Source organism: Pseudopodoces humilis, chromosome 2 (assembly GCF_049639895.1).
Source record: "Pseudopodoces humilis isolate 2021_Gansu_Grassland_sample_001 chromosome 2, ASM4963989v1, whole genome shotgun sequence".
Lineage (NCBI taxonomy): Eukaryota > Metazoa > Chordata > Aves > Passeriformes > Paridae > Pseudopodoces > Pseudopodoces humilis.
In genome coordinates this window covers 12939333-12963954 of record NC_142201.1, presented here as the reverse complement: position 1 = coordinate 12963954, position 24622 = coordinate 12939333, and the positions used below count along the sequence as shown (strand labels likewise).

The 24622-nt window shown below is 40.5% G+C and overlaps 1 protein-coding gene across 2 annotated transcripts; it reads left to right on the top strand.

Moving 5' to 3' along the window:
• Positions 1-844: 844 nt before the first annotated feature.
• Positions 845-24622, top strand: ZFX (zinc finger protein X-linked). Of its 2 annotated transcripts, none has more exons than XM_005516699.3 (8): positions 845-935; positions 6576-6664; positions 7110-7676; positions 16318-16467; positions 16661-16804; positions 16899-17033; positions 19246-19386; positions 20809-24622. In XM_005516699.3, exons 2-8 carry the CDS (start codon positions 6604-6606, stop codon positions 21993-21995), a joined length of 2385 nt encoding a protein of 794 aa, XP_005516756.1. In that variant the 5' UTR covers positions 845-935; positions 6576-6603; the 3' UTR covers positions 21996-24622. The 2 variants fall into 2 exon arrangements, with proteins under 2 accessions (XP_005516756.1, XP_087907320.1); XM_088051194.1 differs by lacking the exon at positions 845-935 and adding an exon at positions 1444-1600.

The following is a 24622-nucleotide window of genomic DNA, read 5'->3' as shown; positions in this document are numbered from 1 at the left end:
ACAAGGATGAGAAAACACCTCTAGACAGGCCTTAAGTTTCAATGCCAAATTATTTCAAATTTTCTATAGCCCACAAAATGCACCCTCTCCCCTTGCCCGGTACTGTTGTTACGTGAGTGCCAGAGGCCCCCGCGGGTCGCCCACCGTCCGTGCCCTACGTGGGGAACCGGGGTCCGGTACTGCACCCCGCTGCTTTCCGCTGTCCTTGTTCTCAGCAATTCCCGCCGGCAGCCGCGCCCCACGCCGAGGTGACCCAAGGCCGCCCAAGCCGCGGCCCGCGTCCGCCCCAGAGCAGAGTTCCCGGACCCTAAATCCCCGCACCCTAAAAATCGCTCCCCGCCGCACAGACCCGAGTCCAAGCCCGCGGCGGGGGCGCGGAGCCTCCGGCCCGCACCCCGGGCCCGGGCAGGGCCGCGGGCCCCGCAGGGGGGGGGGGGGGGGGGGGGGTTCGCCCGGCATGGAGGGGTCGGGCGGGGACGGGGTCCCGGGGTACCGCTGTGCTCCGCGGGCGCACACCGAGCCCCGGGCGGCGCGGCGCGGCCGGGCGGCGGCGGAGGCGGCGGCAGGAGGAGCCGCGGGACCGAGCGCCGCCGCGCCGCCCCCGCCACGCCGCCCCGACCGCCGCCTCGCCCGCCCCGCACAGGCCCCCGGCCCGCCCGGCCGCCCCGGCCCCCGCGGGCGGGCGGCCCGAGGCAGCGGTGGCGGCGCGCTCCCTTCCGCCTGCTCCTGGGCTCTCTCGGGCAGTGACGTGACGTGCTGACGGCGGGCCCGGCCCGGGGAGCTTGGCCGCTTCCACTCAGCTCCGAGCTCGGCCCCTCCCTCCCCTCCCGCCCGCCCGCCCGCCCCGCCGCAGCCGCCGCCGCCGCCGCCGCGCTCGGCCCAGTCGCGCTGAGAGAGGCCGCGTCGAGCGAGCGCCGCCGCCCGCCACCCACACGGTAAGAGCCGCGGGCCGGGCCCTGCCGCCCGCCCGGCCCGGGCCTCCCCCTGCCCGCACAGGCCGCGGCGCAGGCCGCGAGGAGGCCGCAGCTAGGCCGCGACAGGGCTCCGCCACAGGAGCGGGCCGCGGGCTCTGCGCCGGCAGGTCCCGCACGCCCGGCGCGGCCCGGGGTGGCGGGGGAGGTAGCGTGAGGAACGCGGAGCGGAGGTGGGTGGCCGCGGGCCCGGGGGGAGGCGAGTGGGGCCGGTGAGGGGCTGCGGGCCCGGCCGGGGGGGGCTCGGAGGTGTCTGGAGGAGGAGACAAAATGGCGGCGCGCGGGGGGGGCGGAGGGCGCCGGCGCCATCTTGAATTAATCGCTCGCACAGCCGGGGCCCCGCGCGGGCCGGGCCGGGCTGGGCCGGGCGGGGCGGGGGAGCCTCGGGGCTCCGGCAGGGACCGCCCGCAGCCTCCACACCCTCCCCGCCTCCCGTTGCCACACTACGAGGCGCAGCGGAGCGAGGCGCGTTCCGGCCCGCGGTGGCTCCCTGCGCGACCGCGCCGGGACTGCCGGCCGGGTCCTCTCCTGCCCCGCCATCTCCTTCCTCTCCTCCGGCCGGGGATTCGGGCGGCGCGGGCTCGGCAGCGCCGGGAGCTCTCCCGCAGCCGCCTTCGCCCACTCGCCCTGTAAGCAGCCCCCTAATCCCCTTGGGGCCCCCTTGGTGTTGGTTCAAAGGTGCGCCTGGGATCGGTCATTTTCCCAATTTAGGTTTCGTTAAGAATTAGCTTATTTCCTTTGTAATTACTGTCGTCTGGCGCACAACATCCCAGTGAAATCTGGAGAAAACCCTTTTCTTTAACCGGTTTCTGCAAATACCCCACCAGTGAACTACAACAAAGAGGGGAATGATTTGAGGGGTTTTTTTTGTAGAATTGGAATGAAAGCGGCAGCACTGATTCTCCTGCCAAAAGTGACGAAGATGCGTCAAGAAATTAGCAGCTGAATGATCACGTTGTTACATTTGTAACATCGTTTTTATTCTTCTGTTTCTGCACCTAGTAATAACGGGGGTTATTTTCAAGGCCGGAATTAAATCCTATAGGAGTGTAATTTTATTTTAATTTTTTTTTGCCTTTCGTGTGCGTGCGACCGAAAGCAGCGTGTGTGTGTATGTGCCTTGCGTTCCCCACAAGTGGGTCACGTCAGGCGAGTTGTGACACTGCAGCAGTGGCGTGGACTGAGCCCAGAGCTGCCTCAGGAGCACCGCGAAGCCTCGGTGGCTCGGGGCTCTGACCCAATTGGGACACGCCAGGCGTGCTGCAATTTTTAATGGGATGTAGCAAGGCACGACGGGAACATGGTTGTGGCTGTGCACTAAGTCATCCCAGCGTGGGTAGGGGCCAGACTTGCACATGGGGAATTTTGCCGTTTTACGCCTTGATTTGTAAGAGTTTCAATGCCTGAATACTTGGTTTATGGTCTTACTGCAAATTCCGAGTAGGCAAATGACTATGCCTATATATTTCTTTTTCACAGGGATGGATTTTCTGAGGTTTCCCCTTTTCTCTCCCTTTCCTTTTTCCCCATTTTCCTTTTTTTTAATTTTTTTTTTAATTTATTTTTTGGTGAGAGCAGAGAAACAGTTTCTGTGGAATATTAAACCTCTTTTAAGGAACTCTATTTTTAAAGTGTTTCTTTTTATTTCATCTTGATTGCCTTGCTAGGTCTGTTGAGTCAAGGACCTGTAATGTGGCAGGACTAGTGTACTGTCTGCATTATTTCTCTTGACTGATTGTTCGCATGATCATTTTCATTTTGGAAGGTTATTGCTAATATAGTAATTCCATTTCTTCCATTAGTATGTAATTTTCCATCTGTCCTTCCACTTGAAAATGTTACCTTGAGTAAGCTGGCATGGACCCAAGCCAAGTAAAAGGTTTTAGTTGTTTAGTTCTATTCAGAGGTTATAAAACGTGATTCTGGGTGCCTCAGTTTTTTTTATCACAGTGGTAGGAGTGTTATTAGAATTCCTGAGATTTGAACAAAGAGCCAGAAGAGAAGGACTAAGTGTAGGGACATGGCTGGGCACCTGCTTTTCTTTCAGACTTTGGGTTCCCAAGCTGGAACTGAATAATTGATTCTGTTGGCTTTGATGCCAGGTCCTGTGGTAAGTGTCAGCTAGAATGTTTTGGAAGGATGAGAGGAGTTTCAGTCCTTCTTGAAATCTTGTAGGATAGTGAACAGCTGGAATTGCTTCCTAGCCTTTATGGTACCACAGAGCTTGGGGTGCTTGCCAAGGAATTTAAGATGTTCTCTGTGGTGCTTGCAAGAAACAGCTCTGGTATTTCTTGTGTCACGGAGCTGCCGCTACAGGTAGAGAGCCCTGTGGTGTTCCTTTCTTTGTGTGGCTGTGTCTTGTGCCCCTGTGCTCACCCTCTGCTCAGAAAAGCAAGCAGGAAGAAACAGTGTTTTTTCATCTCCTTGTTAGAATGCTCAAACCCTGAAGTGATTTTGGGAATATTTTTGTATTTTTTTACCTCAGCCATAGACAAATTACTTTATGCCTCTTTAGACTGCAGATTCTGATTTGGACACTTTTATTATTTCAGATAGTTTCATTAATTCCAGTTTAAAGTGCCTGCATCCTCTTTTGGCCTTTTTCTTGCTGCAGATTTCTGTGGATGTGGGGCCTGTGCCCTTGTGGAGCACTTTTAAACTCTTTATGATCCTGCACAGGGGTAAGAATTGACGTGCACTGATGTGTTGCCTGGGTCTGTATGCTAAAGCACATTATAAGAAACATTATTTAACAAGAGATTCACTGACTGAAAGCATTGAGGTTTCTTTCTACCCTGGAACAAGCACCAAAGCAAATGTTGGATGCCTTTTTAAGACACAGACTTGAAAGCCCATGTGTGCAGAAAGTGTCTTTGGTTTGTTGGAGCCTGCGCCTTTGTTTTGAGCACATTTTGACAGTGTAGGTGAGAAGATCTGACCAGTGAAGAGGCCAGAGTTATACAGTGTGCAGGTGGAAGGTGTGCTGGGCTGTCACTGCTGTGAAACTGCACCTCTTAAACACCACAGGGACATTTTGGGTTTAGCATCTGTTCCCTGGAATCCAGGTAACAGCAAGAATAACAGGGAAGAGATGGTGTCAGCAGGCACTTACAGGAAGCTGGAAAGTAGTGATGGAGACCTCTGCATCTCATGGGTGAAGAGGATAGACAAAAGGACAGTGAAAGAGTGCCTCACTTAGTGAAATGAGGAATTTAGGGAGTGGATAGGATAGAGAAAGTACAGGCATGAATCATAAGAAGTGGGAATTTGTGGTGGAGTGATGGTCAGGTGGGTGGTGAAAGCAGGAAGCAGGGAAAAGCGAATGCCAGTTCTTCCAGTAGCTGGTGGTGAACTGATACTTCAGGCTGGTCAGGTCACAGCAGATCGCAGGCTGATGTGTATGATAATACAGCCCTCAAAAGCACAGGCACAAAGGGCATCTGAACTTTTCCCAGAGAGCTGGACAGAGAGTTCCATCTTTTTATGGGTGTGTTGTCTGAGGAGAGAAGCAGTTTTATTTCTGCCAACCTTTAGTACCCCTTTGCCTACCAAAAACCCCACTCCTAATTGCTGATACAATCTTTGCTACAAATTGATGAGTAGCTGAGGTTTGTGTGAATGATGGGAGTGTACTGTAGTTTGAAGCTGGAGGGATGAAATGAGCAGGTGAGGTAATGAACATAATATTGGTGTAGGCACACAAAAAACTGGAAAAGAAGCAACAGAAGACAAGAAACGAAACAGTGAAGACAACACAGAAAATATGACAAGATGAATAGGAAGGACATTGGTAGTGGACTGGTTGAACATATGGAAGGAAAGCATTTTGGGTATGAATAATTCTTGCTAGAATTACTGTATGGTATTTTGTCACTCTGTTCTTGTTTCTGTGGCATGGCAGAAATCGATTGCTATCAGTCAAGCTATTTCTTGCATCTGAGGCTGAGAAACACTTCTATTCTTGGTTCTGAAAAAAAGCATTGGGTGAAGGACTGTTTCTCTTAATAGTGGGCTCTTCTGGTGCAAGTGCATAGTGCATATCAAGCAAGTGCTTGATAGTCAGAATAATTGGGAGGTGATTTATGTCGAGTTAGATACCACAATGGCTTGTTAGTACAGCTGTCTTTAAAATACAGATGCCTTCCAGCTGAGCATCACACAAATACAGAACGCCTTGGACAATTATTAGTGTTCCACTGTTTTTCTTCCAGTTCAATGTCCGGCTGTATTTCTTCCTCAATTTCTATAAAAGACAAGGCCTGAGTGACTGCTCTGGAGGCTGGACAACACCCCAAGGGAGAGTTCCAGAGGTGAAGAGTTGAGAAATTTTAGGCTAAAAAGTGAGGCAGGTTTAGAAAATGCTTGTTCTAGATTATGGGTTTAGATTTGTGTTTTGGACTAGTTAATTTTTACTTTTGTATAGCAGTTTCCCTGATAAAGACTTAATGAATGTAAATGTTAGTTGATGTAATTTGGAAAGGTTATGATTCTTATGGAAACCTTGGGTAGAATCTTGATGTTTTGTCTGTCTTTTGTGAAAGTATCATGGAAATGGGGAGCTTTCTTCCTGTGACTGTGAGAAATGTTTGGAGGAAGAAAAATAACATCTTCCACTTCTACAGTAATACAAGCAGAAACATGAAGCAGCATTCTGTTGCCTCTTGCTCATTCTGCATGTAGGAAAGTAGTTGGACTTAAGGGAGTAGTACAAGTTTATGTTAGACTGCATTTTACCTAACTAGGTTTGCCTGATCCTAACTGTAATGCACATATGTAAGCAGCAGAATTCAGATTGCAGTTTCACATTTTTGCAAGTATTTTAACTTGGTGGTCTTGTTTGGTTCTTTCATTAAGAAGATCAAAATCCTAAGACATTATGCATTGAAATGTTGACATGCTGTTCAAAAATTTTGGTAGAACATGACATTTGGTGATTTTTGAGAACTAACTTGTGATACTTACGGTACTTTGTCTTAGGGCAAGAGTTTTGAAAATATTTACATATCTAGGTTTGCAAACATTTGATGTTATGCTCTGGAAGCAGTTTATGTTGATGATTAGAGTTCCTGAAGTGACATAAGAGTGAACTCTTCCTGACTGTCCAAGAATGAACATGAGGACATCAGAACTGGTGTGCATTTGAGATAACGAGCTCTCTAGGTTTAACTTATCATATTGAGCCTTAATAATTTGACAGTTCTATATTCCTCCCCATCAAATATGGACTTGTGTTCCTTGAGTAGGAATATGCCTAGGCTTTGTCTTAATTTCTTTTTTTTTTTTTTTAAGATGATAAGGAGGTCTTATTTTCACATTCCTTTAGGAGCTGCTTCTGTGTTTGTGAAGCCTTAGGGTTTTGAGAAATGGACCCAGAGTGTTGGACCTTGCACTCTAGTACAGACAGTGGATGTTTGGTCATCCAGAGTAGTATTGCTGGAATCCCAGACTGAGGGAACCCTGATTGAAATCTGATTAATCTTATAGTCATGAGGTGCTGTGTGTTAACTTCCATGCACCCAAAATTTCAACTTTTCTGTGCATAGAGAGAGGCAACTTTCTTCACCTAATACAAGTGAAATAACCTTTCTTCTTTATCTTCTACAGACACTGTGACTGATGAGAGTTAAAGGCCATGGATGAAGATGGGCTTGAATTGCAGCCACATGAGCCAAATGCATTTTTTGATCCAACAGGTCTGTAAGGAGATAATATGTAGATAAGTGTTCACATTAGATGCAATTGACTATTGTTTATTCTGCCTTTGCTTAGAAGTGCTGTGCTGCATCAATGCTTTTGTCTAGAGTAGTTGCTTTTGAGTTTGGGTTGTTTTTATTACTCAGAGCAATATGAATGAGCTACTGTTCTTTCAGTCAAGTAGTAGTTGTTTGGGTATTGGGGGAGAGTCTAAAAATTGCAAATCTTTCCTGAGAGAGAAAATCTTGTTCATCTTAGTTATGTTAGCATCTACTGAGGGCTTGCTTTATCTACCTATCTTAATAGTTCACATGCTGTTATGTCAGTTCTACTAAAGTGCAGCATAGTATAAAAGTTGAAGTGAAACAGAAGTAATTTCAATTATTAACCACCTCATGTGAGACAGTTTTGCAATTTAAGTGCTATTTTAATTGTGTTTTTCAGGAGCTGATGCAACACATATGGATGGAGATCAGATTGTTGTGGAAGTACAGGAAACAGTATTTGTTTCAGATGTAGTCGACTCAGATATAACTGTGCATAATTTTGTTCCTGATGATCCAGACTCAGTAGTAATCCAAGATGTCATTGAGGATGTTGTTATCGAGGATGTTCAGTGCCCAGATATCATGGATGAGCCAGATGTGTCTGAAACAGTCATTATTCCTGAACAAGTGCTGGACACAGATGTAGCCGAAGAGGTTTCTTTGGCTCATTGCACTGTCCCGGATGATGTTTTAGCTTCTGACATAACAGCAGAGACAATGTCCATACCAGAACATGTACTGACAACTGAGTCAATGCATGTACCTGAAGTTGGACACGTAGAACATGTAGTTCACGATAACATTGAAGAAGCAGATATTGTCACTGATACTCTGGGAACAGATGTTGTTTCTGAGGAAGTCTTGGTGGCAGACTGTGCATCAGAGGCAGTGATCGATGCCAATGGAATCCCTGTGGAACATCAAGATGAGAAGGGCAACTGTGATGATTACCTTATGATTTCCTGTAAGTGTTTGGATAAAGCCATCAAACTTCTTATGATACAGGCTTGAAATATATGAGGGAGGGATTAAGACAATACCCAAAGCAGAGTTTCTGTATTTTTTATTGAAATGCAGATCTCACAAATGTACTCACAAAGAGGGATTTTTAGGAGCTTGTACCAGCTAAAAGTTGTGGTGAAGCTAATGGAGAGAAATACAGGCAAATGCACATCTGATTATAAGTTATTTCTGTAGCAATTTATGGTGTATGAACAAGAGTAAGAATTCCAGTAAACCAAATGCCGTATACTTAATAAGAACTGAAAGAAAATTAATGTGACAATGTTTAAAAATGCTTTTATGTGCAGGTTACTAAAATGACTACCAACACATTAAAGAAACAAAAATATTTCATGGAAAAGAAAGAGTAAAAAACCATGGTTTCTGAAAATCCAATCCTTGTCTTGTTTTTTTGCTAAGCCCCCACCTCTTGCACTCCATTTATTGTTGGATATAGACAGCAGTATGGTTTTCTTTGCTGTTAGGATGTGTTTTCTTCTCTTGATTAAGCAAAGGACAGAGGTATGCAGCTAACAAAAACAGTAGCGATTGCTGCTCATAACTGAGAAGTGAATGTCTTAATCTCCCATAGGAACAGTGGTACAATCCATTTGAATCATATTTCAAAAGGCTTAAATAGAGGGTGGAGAAAAATAGAGCATATCATCAATCCTTTTTCTACTGAGGATATCAATTTGTGTGAACTAGAGTTTACTCTAAGTATGTTACGTATTATAATGATTACTCAGTGCAGCACCTAGGAACATCACAGTGTCATGCTGAACATTTATTTATTGTAGAAATAGAAAAGCCTTGTTAGGCTGTTTTGTTTAATTGCTATTTCAGGCACTTCAGTTTTGTGTGGTGTTAAATAATTCCATTGATGAGGTGTACTTCGTGCTGTGCTTCAGTTATCTTTTTTCTCTTTTTTTTTTTTTTTTTTTTTTTTTTCATTTTTCCCCCTTCTTTACTTTTGGACACATTTTTGAAATGTATAATAACTTGTTTTAATTTTATATTCTGTACTTACAAATTTTAATGTTGCTTCTCCTTACCTAGGATCACTGCATTTCTTAATTTATCATCTCTTGAGTTCCTTGAGTAACCTTGTTGCAGCCATGTTTTGAGTTTATATGAGGTACAGTTAATTCTCTATTATCTGGGAAAACAATGAAATGGGATAATGCAAAATATGGATCACACAAAATATTGTAAATTAAACTGCAGGATTGTACTGAGGTGAAATAGGTCAGGGGAGCTGTTCTGAAATTGTATTGATCCAAACTGGTAAATGCACTCTTGTCTGTCTAGTTTGGTACAGATAAAACTTTCTGATCCTGGACCCAAGTTAGATTAGATGGAAGCAGCTCAAATGCTTCTGAACCTGCCTCATAGTTAGACGGCAAACTGGATAATCTGTCCATGGATAATTGAGGCCTGATTCTGATGGTGATCCTTCCCTCTTCCATATCCCTGACTGTAGCTCTTCAAGGCACTGTTGCTCCTGTCTCTGCTAACCCCTCCTGTGCAGGTTTTCCTCCTGCAGTAGAGCAGGGCCTCTGGGGCTGCTGCCATGGAGCACCTTGCAAACCATGCCTTTTTAAGTGCACAGAGAGGGGTGGGTGGATGTGTGTCCTGTTCATCACTGGCAGTGACTGAACAAAGACAGAATGTCTTGGTAGAGGCCATTTTGGATGATCCCTATCTAGCTGGGGAAGGCTTCTTAGATTTATCAGTCAGTTGTCAACAGGTGGTGACTGGCAGGAAGCACAGAAATTTCATTGTTCGCTTGTGCTGGGATAGTCTCCATTTTCAGTTACATATTTCTGCAGTTTCATACTTTATTTATTATTAAATTTCTCTTGCAGTGTACTTTGTTTAGGTTCAGACCCTTAAGTAATCCAGCATTTAAAATAATGGTTACGCTACAAAATATGCGTTCTGTTTGTGTTTAATGTTCTACAGTTCATTTTAAAGGGAAGTCCCTATTACCACCTACTGTGTTTAAAGCCTGCATAACAAGTTCTTCTGGTTGTGAAGGCAGAGCCTGGTGCTTTTCCATCAAATATAGATTGTCTTGCTAAACAGTCTCTGTTGTATGAAAAATATGATTTGAATTAATTTTTCATTATTTTTTTTGTTTGCATCAGCAGTGTATGCCTGTCTCAGTTTTTCAGTTGAACTTAGTTTTCAAAAGGTAGTAACATTAAGCCAATCCAGTTTTGGGTTTTTCATCCCAACTTGTAAATTTGTGTTTGATTCTGGCAAACCTCCCTGAACTGCAGGGGCAGATATTGGAATGTAATCTTGTCTGCCATTACCGTAGCCAAATGTTGCTGCTTCCCAGACCTGGGAGCTAGACTGTGTTCTTCAGAATGCCTTTGCCTGTCTTCTTTTAGATAGGCACTTGAAAAACAGGGAATGACGCTTCGTGCTCTTTCTGTTGTAGGTTTCTCCATCTGTTTTCTCCACTGAAAGCTATTGGCAAAAATCTTTTTGCTTTTTCCTATGGCTCTCTTTGAGCATTTCCATCTTTGTTCCTAATAAGCTGAGTATACATATATTTTTTAAAGATAATTTTCTTGGCTTTTTCATGAAAATATGTGATTTGAAATGACTAATCTGTGTGTACATTTTTTTTAATGTTGTGTTTCAACCTTCTTTCTTGGTCTCAGGCTGATTTGTCTTTTCAAAGAGTACAGTTCCTGTGGGTTTCATTCTGTGACTTTGCTTCAACGAACTCAGTATTTTTAATATTTCTTTTCCCAGTTAGATTTAATTTAGCTTTGGCATTAATATGCTTTTTCTATATTCATTTTCAAGGTAATGTTTCCTGGCACAGCTTCATATCACTAGTTACTTTTTGATGTACTTAATTTCTTTTCTTGGATACTTTGTCTTTGCCCTCAAGATTCATTTTTGTTCCATGGTAGATTTGAGGCACTTTCAGCAGAGCAGAATCACATACTAATTCAACTAAGAATGCAAACCTACCAGTTAGTGGCTTGAAAAAGATGAAAGGAGGTTTGATTTTTATTTTTTAATTTTTTTTCCTTTTTTTTTTCCCCTTTCCCTTTTGCATGTTCCATAACAAGCTAGTTCATGAGTTAGGTCTGAAAAGTACTAATTGTTCTGTGACCAACACTGGTACTAATTATTTGGTAGCTTGGAAAACCATTTCTTCATAAGTGAAACAGTGGAGGTGAGATTAGCTGGTGTTTGTCAAAACAAAAAAAAAAACTATCATGCTTTTACTAACCAAGGAAAGCAGTGCCCTGCGCCTGGCATAAGATGGAAATTGAATGGGTTTTTGCCTGATTTCATTCTGTTTGGCAAAGATAGGCACATCCTCTGATGTGAACTGATTTTATGAGATGAAAAGTTGTATCCTGATACACTCTTACTGCAGTAAAAATAGAGAGGCAAAAAAGTTTGACAAGAGTCTGGAAAGAGTGAAGGGCAGCCTCACGAGGCTTAAACTGCAGCTTTAAGAATTTAAATATTTGCAAATATGGGAGCTGTGTTACATCCATCCATTCCTCCATCACCTTGCTTTTCTCCAAGTTAGACATGTCTCTGGTTTTTTTTAATCTGAATTAACACTTTTCATTACAACAGTCTGACCGCAGGGTAACTCACACAGAGAGAAAGGTTTCACCTAACCTATGAAAATCAATCTTTTTTCATCCTTGTTGGATGTTTAAGTTGAAAGCAATGGATCTGATGAACCAAACCATAGGGTTCATGCTTTTCTTTAGGGCCTTCCAGTAGACTTCAAGTCAAGAAAGCAAAATGCTTTCAATTGCTTTTTTAGCATAAATACCTCTCTCTTTTTCCCTGGAGGTTGCTAAAGATGCAGGAAATCACATTTTTCTTTCTCAGAGGTAGAACTTACCGTCATGCCTCTGTCTGACCACTGGAGTGGCATCAACAGTTGTTGCAGCTCTGGCTGTTCAGGAGGTTGCCCTGAGAGGTGGTGGAAATAAGAGTTACCTTGGGCTGAGTGATGTCTCAGAGTTTAGTTTGGTTTGTGTGCTAGGGGGAGAGGACAAGAAGGACAAGTGTTAGATCCCAGTTGGGAGCTCAGGAATTGCACCTCTACTAGATTACTGCCCTGGAGGGACCTTTAGATGCATAGGATATACTCATGTGTAAAGGCAAAGGATTAAAATGCAAATAGAGCAGATTTCTCTTCTCTCACAGGTTAGGAAACCTGCTTTGCCATTCAAGAAATAATTATGGTAAAAATAGCTTCTTCTGTGGACTAGGTCTGCTGTTGAGTGAAGTAGATGTTTCTGTCACAACTGATCAAAGCCAGGGGAAAACAGAATGCTTTTAATCTATTTTAGAGAGAATAGTTAGTAATGGCCTTTTTCATTAAGATTTTGTAAATAGGGTTGTTTCTTTTGTAAGCAGACAAGTGTCCCATGATACACAAGAGAACCATTTGGGAACGTGATGGCTGACAAAAAAGATGATTCTTGTCTAATTGCTCCATTGGCACACTTTTAAGATCTGTTTAACTGGTGTAGATAGACTTGTCCTTACCGTTGTTTTGGTGTGTTTTTTTAGCAATAAGCAGTGGGTACTTGAAAAAATGGAAGGTGTCTCTGTGCTTAAGTGAATTTTATTTTTTACAGTCGTTTAATTTTCCTCATCCCACATAGAGGTGAAATGGTAGGAAAGAATAAGTTTAAAAAGTTACGGAATCCATTAAAAATAAAGGCAGTTATATTTGAATTTTTAAATTACAAATAAACGACTGTAAGGGTACAAAGTCTTTATCTGCCTATCCCTCAAATATTGATATAAAAAACTAAAAGCAGCTTCTTGGGGAAAGTGTATGTATCATGGTTGAACAAGAGATGTTCTATTGAAGCAAATCAGGATCTTGGCCTGACATTTATCCTTCTCTGTGGGGAAAATGGCCTCAACAAGGTTTTAAATGTGGAGTTTATTATCCATGCATAGGAGCTTGTTTCTGTCACAAAAATGCCATTGGACATGCTTTAATAGAAGGGTAGAAATACTGGAGATAATTGTTCTTTGTTTGTTACTAGTTCATTACATTTTTAAAATTAAGTTTAGTATTTTCTAGGAAACTAATGCTGTCATTGTGATAGATCACATAGAATCTTTTGTTGTCTGTATCTTTTATTTCTTTATTCTTTATTTCTTGTTGCTTTTTTTACCTGTTGGACTCTTTTCGTTGATTTCCTTTTAAGTGCTAACTAGACAGGTTTTAAATATGCTGCGGCTTTCATACTGTGTGACACCTTTCTCATCTGTTTGTGCTTTTAATAACAATTCTAGCATTATCTTTATGTGGAAGCAATTATTGCAACATTGGAGAAGCACATACTTACTTGTTTCTTGCAGCTCATTGTATGCAGAGCAGGCTGCTCTAATCAATGAAGTCTGTGAAAAATTTTGGCAAACTAACCATAGACCACATTCTTGCAATTCATGTAAAATACTGTGTCTAGTAATTTTTTGGGTTTCTGGTGGTTTTTTTTGTTTTTTTTTTTTAACTCTTGAAATTTAGTCTGTATCCACTTGTTTACTGAATGAAAGCTAGTATAGGGGGGAAAAAATCAGACATTTAAAGTTTTTACTTTACTTTGTCCAGTTCATATCTGGTAAAATGGAGGCACAAGGTATGACACCACTGGAGTAATGCTAGCCTGAACTTTATTTTTAAGTACTTTCTTTTGTTTGGTTGGGGTTTTTTTTTTGTTTTTTTTTTCTTTTGTTAATGTCCAAGAGGAACAATATGAAAGAATATCAGCCATGGATGGTTATTTGTGGGACCCCTCGATGAGCTATGGATTCAAATGAAAAATTAATATCATCAGAGTTCCAACTTGAAATTGATCAGTCATGTATTTCTGAATATTGTTTTCTCTGATTGTAAGACACATACATGGAGAATGCAGAAACTTTGGGCAAATGTTAAACAGAAAGAAAATTTCATAAAATGCTGCCAGTGAATCAGTATAAATAAATGCTTATGTAGTCATAGGACAAATTACCTTGGAAATGGTACTTTCTGTAATAGATACCCATTCTCTTTCACCTTGTTTGTCTCTTCCTTTGATTTTTATCTTTTTTCCTATCTTTTTCTTTCCATCCTATTTTTCATCTTTTATCCATTTGTTACTATACTGCAAATATTACTGCTTTTCAAGCCCATGAAGGACTTCAGTTTTTAAAGTACTACCAGCTGTTAAGAGTGAATGTTTTTCCTTTTGGATGAGAAAAGTTGACTTCATACCTCCTACTCATCAATTTCCTTTCCTTACAATTTAATGAATCTGTTAAAAAGTATTTGAACCAGTTGTTATATTTTTAAAACATTGCTGAATATAAAGGGAATTCAGGGATAAGCAAACTCTAAATTGTATAACTATTTTTTTATTATGTTGGATAAAGTAATACTTAGAATCTTGGAGAACTTATTTCAAAGCATGAGTAGAGCATGTTTTTAAGACCTAGAAGTCATCTGCTGTGTGAAAGTTATCAATGGATACTTCCATGTATAAATGGAAGTAAGAAACTCTTGTTTGGTTAAAAGAAATGGGCCCGTTTCACATCATGCACATAGGTTTGTTTTCTCTCTGATTGATTCAACCATGATTTTCCTTCCTTCTGGGTATGTTCCAGCCATCAGTTGATCTTGGTGGCAGACTTCCCTTTTGGCTTCAGAGGTGTAAAGTCAGTCTACACTGATTTGAAAGCCTTCCAAGTACATGTGCCTGACACTGGAAACAGCCAAGTTAAGGGAGAACTGCTACATAAATGCAGTGTAGGAACAAAAGCAAGTTTTCTTTTTTGTCAGAGTTTCAGTGACATTTGGTATGTCATGGTTATGACAAAGTCACAAAAGTCTGTTGGTAACTGAATATACACACTGTGGAGCTACATTGTTAATATGATTCAAAAGAACAGCTTAAGCTTTTTACTTTTAAATACGCTGGGGTTCAGCTACATGATGTTATGTTGTCCCATGACACAAAGTAATTTTTTAAACATCCTACTGCTTGAAACAGTGGCCACTGATCATGATCATGGCATTCAAGTATTTAATGTTTTTTTTGCTGTTCTTTTGGTAAGGAGAGAGACAGACAAATTTGTTAGTGCTTTATAATTTAATTTTATTCATATTTTTTGTGAGTAATGATGCTTGATTGAGAAATTGTACTTAAATACAGTTGTGTTTGATACGTGAGACAGAACATGTGATAGTTTATCTAATTCAAAGGCTAATTTATTGACTTAATAGCAGGAAGATAATAGTAATAACATGTTGAACTTTTTTTTAAAGTATGTATTAAAATAAATTTAAGAATGCAGTTACTGAGTAGTAAAGCTATGATTTATTTATGAGGGTAGTTCAATGAGTGCTAGTAAAGTAAGCATACTTGGTGAAGTATTTGGTATGTGCTAGGCATGGTAGTTAAAAATTCTTCAACATTTATAGGACAGTTCTTAGACTTCTTAGTATAAATCCCGTGTCTTTCTGTCATGAACTGAAGTCATGTGTGACTCTTAGGGAGTGACAGTAAAGTCACAAATTACAAAAGTATTCTGTCACGTTAAGAATTCTTAAATAATCTCAACACCGAAGAAACATCCAGGGCTTCTGAAAATTGGAAGATTCTTCAAAGGTCTTGAGACACTGGATTTGATTTTTGTGAATGCATTCTTACTATTTTTTTCTTGAAAACCTGTTCTTAGTAAAGTAAGATGTGGGGGAGGTGCCTGTGTACAGTATGCCTCAAAAATCCAAGTGTGTTCCTTGTAAAGCTGGCTGTCAGCCATGTGCATGTGGGATTCTGGGCAAGTTTTGGCAGTTCAGGCTGGAGTGTGGTGTGGGTGCCCTTCTGGAGGTGGTAGAAGAAAGTTTGGGAGTGCAGTTTGGGGCAGCAGAAGGAATGCAGTGCAGGGCTCTGTCAAGAAGGGCACCAGGGACAGGTTCCCAGCACTGCAGTGGCAGGGGAGCATTGGGGTGCTGTGCTCCATCCCCCAGCTGTGGATGGCAGGAGGAAAGTGGAAGAGTTTCTTCCTGGAGTTGCTGTTCAGGTTTCCTCTCCTGGCAGCTGGAAAAGCATGACTACCAGCACTTTGCAGGGAACCAAGTCTGACAGCCAGCAGTAGTACCACTTGCATCAGACAGGGTTGAGCAACAGATAATGCTTTTGAAAAGAACAATTACTAGCTTATTAGTTGTGAAGGAGAAAGCAATTAAAACTGAGAATAAGTGAAATTATGCCACAGAGTGAAGTACTGATGTGTACTTTCTTCCTACCATCATCTTGCTGCAGATCAGTTTCCTTATTAGGGTTGCCTGGTGAGGTGCTCATGCTTCTAGTTCTGTCACTGCAGCATTCTTGCACTTCCACCTTAACTAGAAGATAACAGCTTGAATTTATTTTTGTGTTGTCATTGTTTTCAAGGATATGAAAAAAAATATTAAAGGGTAGGTTCTTTATCAAACTTTTTTAATTTTAAACTGCTTCCAAATTTGAGTCATAAATTAATAAAGTCTTTCATATATGTCTGTCTGCATATGACTGGGTAATTGTAATAACTTGTTTTTGTAGTGGATGATGCTGGTAAGATAGAACACGAAGGTTCTGCTGAAATTACCATGGAAGCAGAGTCAGAAAGTGGCTCTTGTAAAGTGGATGGCATTTGTCCAGAAGTCATCAAGGTCTATATATTCAAAGCAGATCCTGGAGAAGACGATTTAGGTAAAATACACTTGTTTGAGACTGCTCCAACCTGTCACTTGAAATTTTGCATGAGGCTGTGGTTTCTCTCAAGTGGTCTGTAAAGACCTGTGAGTCTGATACTAAAGAATTGACAAACTTGCAGTTTTTTGTGGTTTAGTGTAGATTTTGGTCACGTGTATATAAAATATTTTGCTCTGGTCTTCCTAATTAGGGGGAACAGTAGACATTGTGGAGAGTGAGCCAGAGAATGACCACGCAGTTGGATTGCTTGATCAAAATAGCAGTATTCGTATTCCAAGGGAGAAAATGGTTTACATGACTGTAAATGATTCTCAGCATGAAGATGAAGACTTAAGTAAGTAGGTGGCTTTCCTTTGGGAACAGGGATTTTCGCTTTCAGCAGTGCAGCATTCCTATTTTTTTTTCTTTTAAACTTCTTTTTCTCTTAGATGTTGCAGAAATAGCTGATGAGGTTTATATGGAAGTGATTGTAGGAGAGGAGGATGCCGCAGCCGCCCATGAACAGCAAATTGATGACACCGAAATTAAAACTTTCATGCCCATAGCTTGGGCAGCAGCTTATGGTAAGCAATATTCAGAATAATTATTCTTGGTAACACTGCAGCAAAGTGCCAGGGATTGGTTTTTGGAGGGTTGTCTAGACTATTTGTGCTTTTGTTTGTTTATAGAGTTTTAGCTTAACAATGGTTTCTTAGCATAATGAGCCTTAAAAAGAAAGGAAGAGGGAAGTTGTAAGGCAGGCTTCTTCTTGCTCCTATTTAACAGGCATTTTCTTTCATACTTTCATGATGCGAAAGGGAAAATACATGAGCTTCCAGCTAAAAAATTGAATCTCAAGTATATCTCAGAGTTTTAGGATACAGTGAGAGCTGGCTTGGGAGTAGAACTGAATATTTTTATTAGGGAGAGGGGCAAAAAAAGAAGGCAAATGGGTATAGGTAAGATTCAGTGTAGCAGTGAAAAGCAGCACTGAGCTCTAGCTCGATTTAAGTGCTTTCTAGAAAGATCATATAAATACGTGATTTCATTATAAAAATTATTGATTAATCAGTAATTAATTGATTAATGAAAAGAAGTTGGAGGGAGATTTTAAATACGTAGCAGAACCTTGAGAGTATTTCCAGCATGAAGAACTATTTTTCTTGATCATTGGTATGTGGACACCAACTGGTGCACAAACTGATTTCCCAAACTTTTGTAAGCTTAAGACCAGAATTTCATCTGAAGAAAATGTTTCTTTGTTGCCCCTTTCTCCTTGTAAACAAATCAAAGGAAATAGTAGAGTAGAGGACAAAACATAGATGTTTGCATGATATGAATTCTGGTGATGATGCCAGCAGACAGTTGTGCTGGGAATACAGTGGGGGCTGGAATCTTGGACATAAGCCAGGAAGGGCAAGTTTTCACCAAGCAGTGTGTGTTTAAAAGTTACTTAAGGGATGGCTGGTAGTGCACCCAAAGCCTTATCTTAGGCCATATACTGGTAAGCCCAGTTTGAGTGAGAAGGAAATGACATGTGCCAGTCTGGGCGGGCATTGAAACTGAAATCGAGTGAACTTGAAACAAGTTGAATACTAAACATTCAGTGATTTTGATGGAGGGGGAGAAAATTGAGAAGAATGTATTAAAACCAGTGAGATGGAATTGAAAGGAGAATTTAAGAATGTGGAAAACTGTGGAGTGGTTTAATTGTCAGCAGTAAGCAACCTAGCATGCAGAGTGAGAGATGGTGGGGACAGGGAGAAATTAAGCATGAAGGCCTGAAAATGGCAGAGGAACACTTGAGGTAGCATATAGATGAGAATCTTCAGGCTCTGCACATGTGCCTGGCTCTGAATCTCCTTACATTAATCACAAATATTAATTCTCAGCGCTCAACAAAAGGAACAGCTACTGAGCATCTTGCACTTTCTTCCACTTGAGTCTTCCTGTCTTATTTGTGTGCTTTGTTTTCACTAGGAAATGTTGGCTTTTATTGATTCAAGTAAATACTTGACCACAAAATTTATTACTGAAAGTTCACTTATGCTCTTAAAGCACCAATGTTAAATTGATTGCCTATAAATACCTTCTTGAATGTATTTGTAATTTTCATGTTTGCTTTACATACAGTGATACCATTTGTGTATTAAACACAAAGCTCTGTGAGGCAAAGACTCTTTCCTTCTTTCTGTTACACAACACTGAACATGCTCTTTGTTCCCAGTATAAAGAATTTGTAAGTGCTAAAGCATCAGGTGTATAAATAGTAAGTAGTGTACTTTGTTTGCCACCTTATGGGCTGTTCAGAAGGATTCTTCGATTGCAGCTGCAGTTCAGAAACTCGGTGTGTGACAAACTTGAGTCAGATGAATTCAGACATACAGAAGTGAATGAGAGCTCACACACAAATGTATTTCAGGACTGAGACAAAAATCAGGCCCAGTAAATACTGTTACATGGTATTATTTACTAATGTTAAACATTTTGGGTATAATTAGCAGCCAAAGAGATTCAAAAAATGCTGCATTTGAAGGAGAATTCTCTGTGTAATGAAAAGCGATTAATTCCTGTACATTATGTACTCCTGTAAAATTAGGTTAACAAAGCTAATGCTCATAATACCAAACATAATTCCTAAGTTAATGGTGAGACATTTTGCAGCTTATGCTGTACATGATTACATTTTGATTAAATGTCCAGATAATAGTTTATCATTTCTGTTGCTACCATTGTAGAATTTGTGCTCAAATTACCTGCAGTGTTGGTAGGTAACTTTTTAACTTACCTTGGTAGGTAATAATAACGATGGCATCGAAAGTCGGAATGGGACTGCAAGTGCTCTTTTGCACATAGATGAGTCATCTGGACTTGGGAGACTGGCCAAGCAAAAACCAAAGAAGAAGAGGAGACCTGAGTCCAGACAGTATCAGACAGGTGAGTATGTGGTGCCAGGCTCTCATTCATATAGGCATTTGCCCATAAACAGATGCATTTGGAGTGTCTTGTAAAAAGAGGGATTTGGGAAATTATTTGTTTGACAACACTTCTTCTTTATAAATGAGTGCATATTTTATTTTAAAAATTTTAAATACATGGGTGATTTGGATTGTGGCAGATGTTTTAAAGGAAGCCATCTCTGACATAGGTAAAAGTATCATAGCAAAAGGTTAAAAAGTTATATACTTAACTTGCCACACCTGTTCTAATGTTTAACTTTTTAAAAGGTGATGTTAGATAGATGGTGTTCTGTAATATTACCTTTAAAAAACCCTTTTTGTCTTTATTGGAAATATATAAAACAAAGCATTTCATTATATCAGCTCAGTAGCTACTGGAAAATCTGAACATTCTATATTAATGTTCAGTATTGTAATTTCTATACCCTTTCCTGTTTTAATGGTGAAATAAAATTGGCTTGACGTTTGTGCCTATCTTTTTCCTTTCACCTGTAAGAACAGAAGTGTTCTGTGGCATAATTTTGTTTCTGCTGTTACTGTGTTACAGTCAGAATATTTATTTGGTTTGATAAAGTTGAAAAAAAACTTTTTTCTTCAGTAGCCTTGCCTTAAATAATACTAAAAGTTCCTTTCCAAATTGTGACTTAATTGTAGGAGTTCTGTTCTGTTTTGTTTAGCTTGAGTTAGTAAACTGTGCAAATTGAAGTTGGCCTTTTCTATTTCCAGCTAGTCAGTTCTCCTTATAAAATGTTTTTGGACTAGACAGCTTTTTTAACATGCATAGGCAAATATAGGGTAAACAAATCAGGGTGATAGATGACTGCAAATTATTGCCAAAGCTTTGAGGTTTCTGTATGTGAAACATGTTCTTATTTATTCCTGCTTGGTAGCTCTTCAGATTGTAGCTGTGACAGATGGCGTAAGAAGGAGGTGTTAGTTTGGGGACATCTGAATTGTAGTCAGTGGTAGGTGATTAAATTGCCAGATAAAACTTTATCTACAGATTTGTAGAGTCAAGAGAAGGTTGTGTGCTTTGCTTACTAGATGATACTCAGTTTAACAAGTTGGCTGCTGTTCTTTGTACCAGCCATTGGTTTCTGCATGTATTTAATGTGTCAACTCAGTCAGAATTCTTCAAAATAAAATTATTTGAGGTGAAGAACATCTTTGGTTGTCTCCATCAAAAAACAGTGTTTCCTTTCTCTTAGTAATAAAAATGAGTGAAAGTAGTAATTCCCTCAGTTTCTTCTGCCTAACTAACTAACAAGCTTGTTTATTGTATGGTAAAATGTGTGTATCCCATCTTTCTCAGCAGTCCTCTTCTTGTTAACATCTGACATTTATTGAACTGTAGTATTGTTGTATAATATTGATAAAGGGTTTTTTGGTTGTTTTTCAGCAATAATCATTGGCCCTGATGGTCATCCATTGACAGTCTACCCCTGCATGATTTGTGGAAAGAAATTTAAGTCCAGAGGTTTCTTGAAAAGGCACATGAAAAACCACCCAGAGCACCTTCTTACTAAGAAGAAATACAGATGCACAGACTGTGATTACACTACGAATAAAAAAATAAGTTTACATAACCACTTGGAGAGTCATAAGCTGACCAACAAAACAGAAAAGCTTATTGAATGCGATGAGTGTGGGAAAACCTTCTCTCACGCAGGAACTTTATTTACTCACAAGATGGTGCACAGGGACAAAGGAGTTAATAAAATGCACAAGTGCAAATTCTGCGATTATGAGACAGCGGAACAAGGGTTACTGAGTCACCACCTTTTGGCTGTCCACAGCAAGAACTTCCCTCACATTTGCGTGGAGTGTGGCAAAGGGTTTCGCCATCCGTCGGAGCTCAAGAAGCACATGCGGATCCACACTGGTGAGAAGCCCTACCAGTGCCAATATTGTGAATACCGATCTGCCGACTCTTCCAACTTGAAAACCCACGTAAAGACTAAACACAGTAAGGAAACGCCGTTGAAGTGTGATATTTGTTTCCAGACTTTTTCAGATACCAAAGAGCTACAGCAGCATACACTTATGCATCAAGAAAGTAAAACACATCAGTGTTTGCATTGTGACCATAAGAGCTCAAACTCGAGTGATCTGAAACGACACATTATTTCAGTCCACACAAAAGACTATCCTCATAAGTGTGATATGTGTGATAAAGGCTTTCACAGACCTTCGGAACTGAAAAAACACGTGGCGGCTCACAAAGGTAAAAAATTGCACCAATGCAGACATTGTGACTTTAAAATTGCAGATCCGTTCATTCTGAGCCGCCACATACTCTCAGTTCACACAAAGGATCTTCCATTCAGGTGCAAGAGATGTAGAAAGGGCTTTAGGCAACAAAACGAGCTGAAAAAACACATGAAAACACACAGTGGCAGGAAAGTTTATCAGTGCGAGTACTGTGAGTATAGCACTACAGACGCCTCAGGCTTCAAACGGCACGTGATTTCCATTCACACAAAAGACTACCCTCACCGGTGTGAGTATTGCAAGAAAGGTTTCCGAAGGCCTTCAGAGAAGAACCAGCACATTATGCGACATCATAAAGATGTTGGGCTGCCTTAAAGTCTCTTTCACAGACTTATGGCTGGAATTATAAAGGAAATTTGCCTTTCAGGCAGTTAGCTTATTTTAAAGCCAATCACCTGCGATCACACACACACAAAAAAAAAAAATACAAAAAAAATACTGTGCATTTGATTTGTTGCTGTATAAAAATAGGATTATTGCTTGTAGTTGACTTTTATACCTTTTGTTCAATAGCGTGTTCGGAATTCTATTCAGTTTGTTTAATAAATGAAGAAAAGATGGCAACAATAAAGTTGCATTTAATAAAGTAAACCCTGTCTCTTACTGAATTTTTCAACCGTAATAGTTCATTTAAGTATATTTATCTTACTGACCTCGTTGATACTCACAGTGTCCATGTTAATGCAGTTTTGTCGTGAATTTTAAAAATAAGAAATTTCTCTTGATGAAATTGTCAGAGGTGTGTATAAAATGGGGAATTGTCATGTTGACATTAAAGTCACTAGGGCCCACCTGATTGTCCTGTTTTACCTATACAGTCTTCGTGGCAGGTTAACTGTTTTCTGGTTGAGGAGTTACAAGTCTCACTTCGTGTTTTCATTCTGGTTTCAGAGATAAAAATACTTTAAAAAATGGTTTGGAGCGGTTTTTATCTTTCCTGGGCAAATTTAAAAGTATGCGCAAATATTACATTTATTGTTCTGTGCTTCTTTGTCTTTGAAGGGTTTTGTGTGTTACAAAAGAGTTGGGTTTTTTCCGCTTTACTCCTGTCTTAAATGTTGGAAACGTAAAATACTCTTGTTCCATTTGCAGAGTTAACAATAGATCACAACTGTCTGTATGTGCTGGTAAACGTACCTCAAACTTTATGCTTTTATGTATGTTGGTATTTCTTTGAAAGAGTGGTTTGTGGTTCAAGTCACATTTTTATTGTTAGTTGTTTTAGAATAAAATTTAAGACCAAGAGGTGCCTCAAATTTGGAAACCAGATATTTACAGTGAGAGCTTAAGAAGGGAATGGAGCAGAGCAGATGAGTTCATAAGGAGTAGAGACATTGTAACGTAGATATCCTTAATAAGAGAAGTAACTTATGATAGATGCAATTCTGTTACTAAATGTTTTTCCTGAGCCATTAGTAGCAGTGTTCAGCTGCTGTTTATTAATTAGTACAGTATCCAGAATTAACCCAGTTCTTTTAATCTGTTTATAAGCAGCTGGGAGAATATTACAATTATTAGATGCAATTTTACCACCTGAAGACTATTATAAAGTAGCTCCATATCATTTGCTAATTGCAGTGTAAATGTACCAAGCACAAAGTCACGTACTTTAACAACAACCTTGGAGCAAAAAACCCAAACCACTTTAATTACAAGCCAGATTTTAGGACCTTTCCCTGCTTCCTTCGCTCAAATTCCCACCCCAGCCACTGTTTGATGGTGGATTGCAGAATTCAGTCCCTTCTGCCTGCCAGATTAGGATAGATTTATAACCAACAATTCACTAATGGAAAGGCTTCAGAGACTGGGCCAGTGTTAATTCCTGTTTCTAGGCAGGTGAACTTCCAATTGAAATCAAACAGGAATTTTAGTGTTGGTTTCAAGTCTGGGGTGATGGAAGGACAAAGGTTTCCTTTGTGGATGTGCATCTTCTAGGCCTTTTGTATTTTGTCTTGTTACCGAGCCCTGCCCCTGCTGCTTATCCCTCCTGTCTCACTGTAAGCTGGAATTCTTGTCTGTAGTGTGCGGTTCAGGAGAGTCCAATGCCATTGCCTGTGTTGTACGATGGTTTTTTCTTTCTTTGCCTGCTTGCAGTGCCCCCAGACTTGCGGGGTGTGCTCTTGTGTAATATTGCTACTAGCGGGCCATGACCCTTTAGTGCGTAATTCCTGGCTGTGCTGCATTGTGCCTTCCTTGAAATCCCCGCTGAAGCCAGTGGATTTCCTACATGGCCGTAGTGTCCGTTGCCTGCTGATGCCAAACCAGATGCAGTAAAACCCAGCAGAGATTCCCACTTGCTTCTTGCAAAATACCTGCCTGTGACTACTTTTGTTTCCTCTCTTATGTTCAAGCATTTTCTAACTGGAAACCTGGAAAGTGTACAAAATCTGCATAAATACCCATAGTAGTGCTGAGGATTTTAGCCATTTTGAACTTTATTTTTTTAAATAAGCTGAAAGACAAAGAACACAATTTTACGCATTTTCTTTCTCTTACGTAGCCTGGAATCATACACTTTTTTTTTTTTTAAAGCACAATGTTGAAACTTTTTTTTTTTAATAATTAAGGGTTTGGTCAAGTGGATTTTGTAAAATGTATTTGTCTGTATAAAGAGAAAAGGAAATTATAGTTATTGTTAATGTACTGACATTAGTTACAGGTTAGTTTTAATTCTTAAATAATTTGCTTAGCAAATGCTATGAAATGGATGTTTCAGTTTAATGTTTAAAAAGGTACAGATTTTTACAAGGACATAATATAAATTATTGTTCTGTAGAAAATACCCTGTTAAATATTGTATATGTCCTTCCCTCTGTACACTTTGTAAAAAAGACAAAAGAAAAAAACAAAATACATAGAACCATATAGGGATGTGTGACATTATTGTAATTGTGTACTTGATAATAACGTGAAAAATAAAATTCAAAATATTTTCCTTTTAA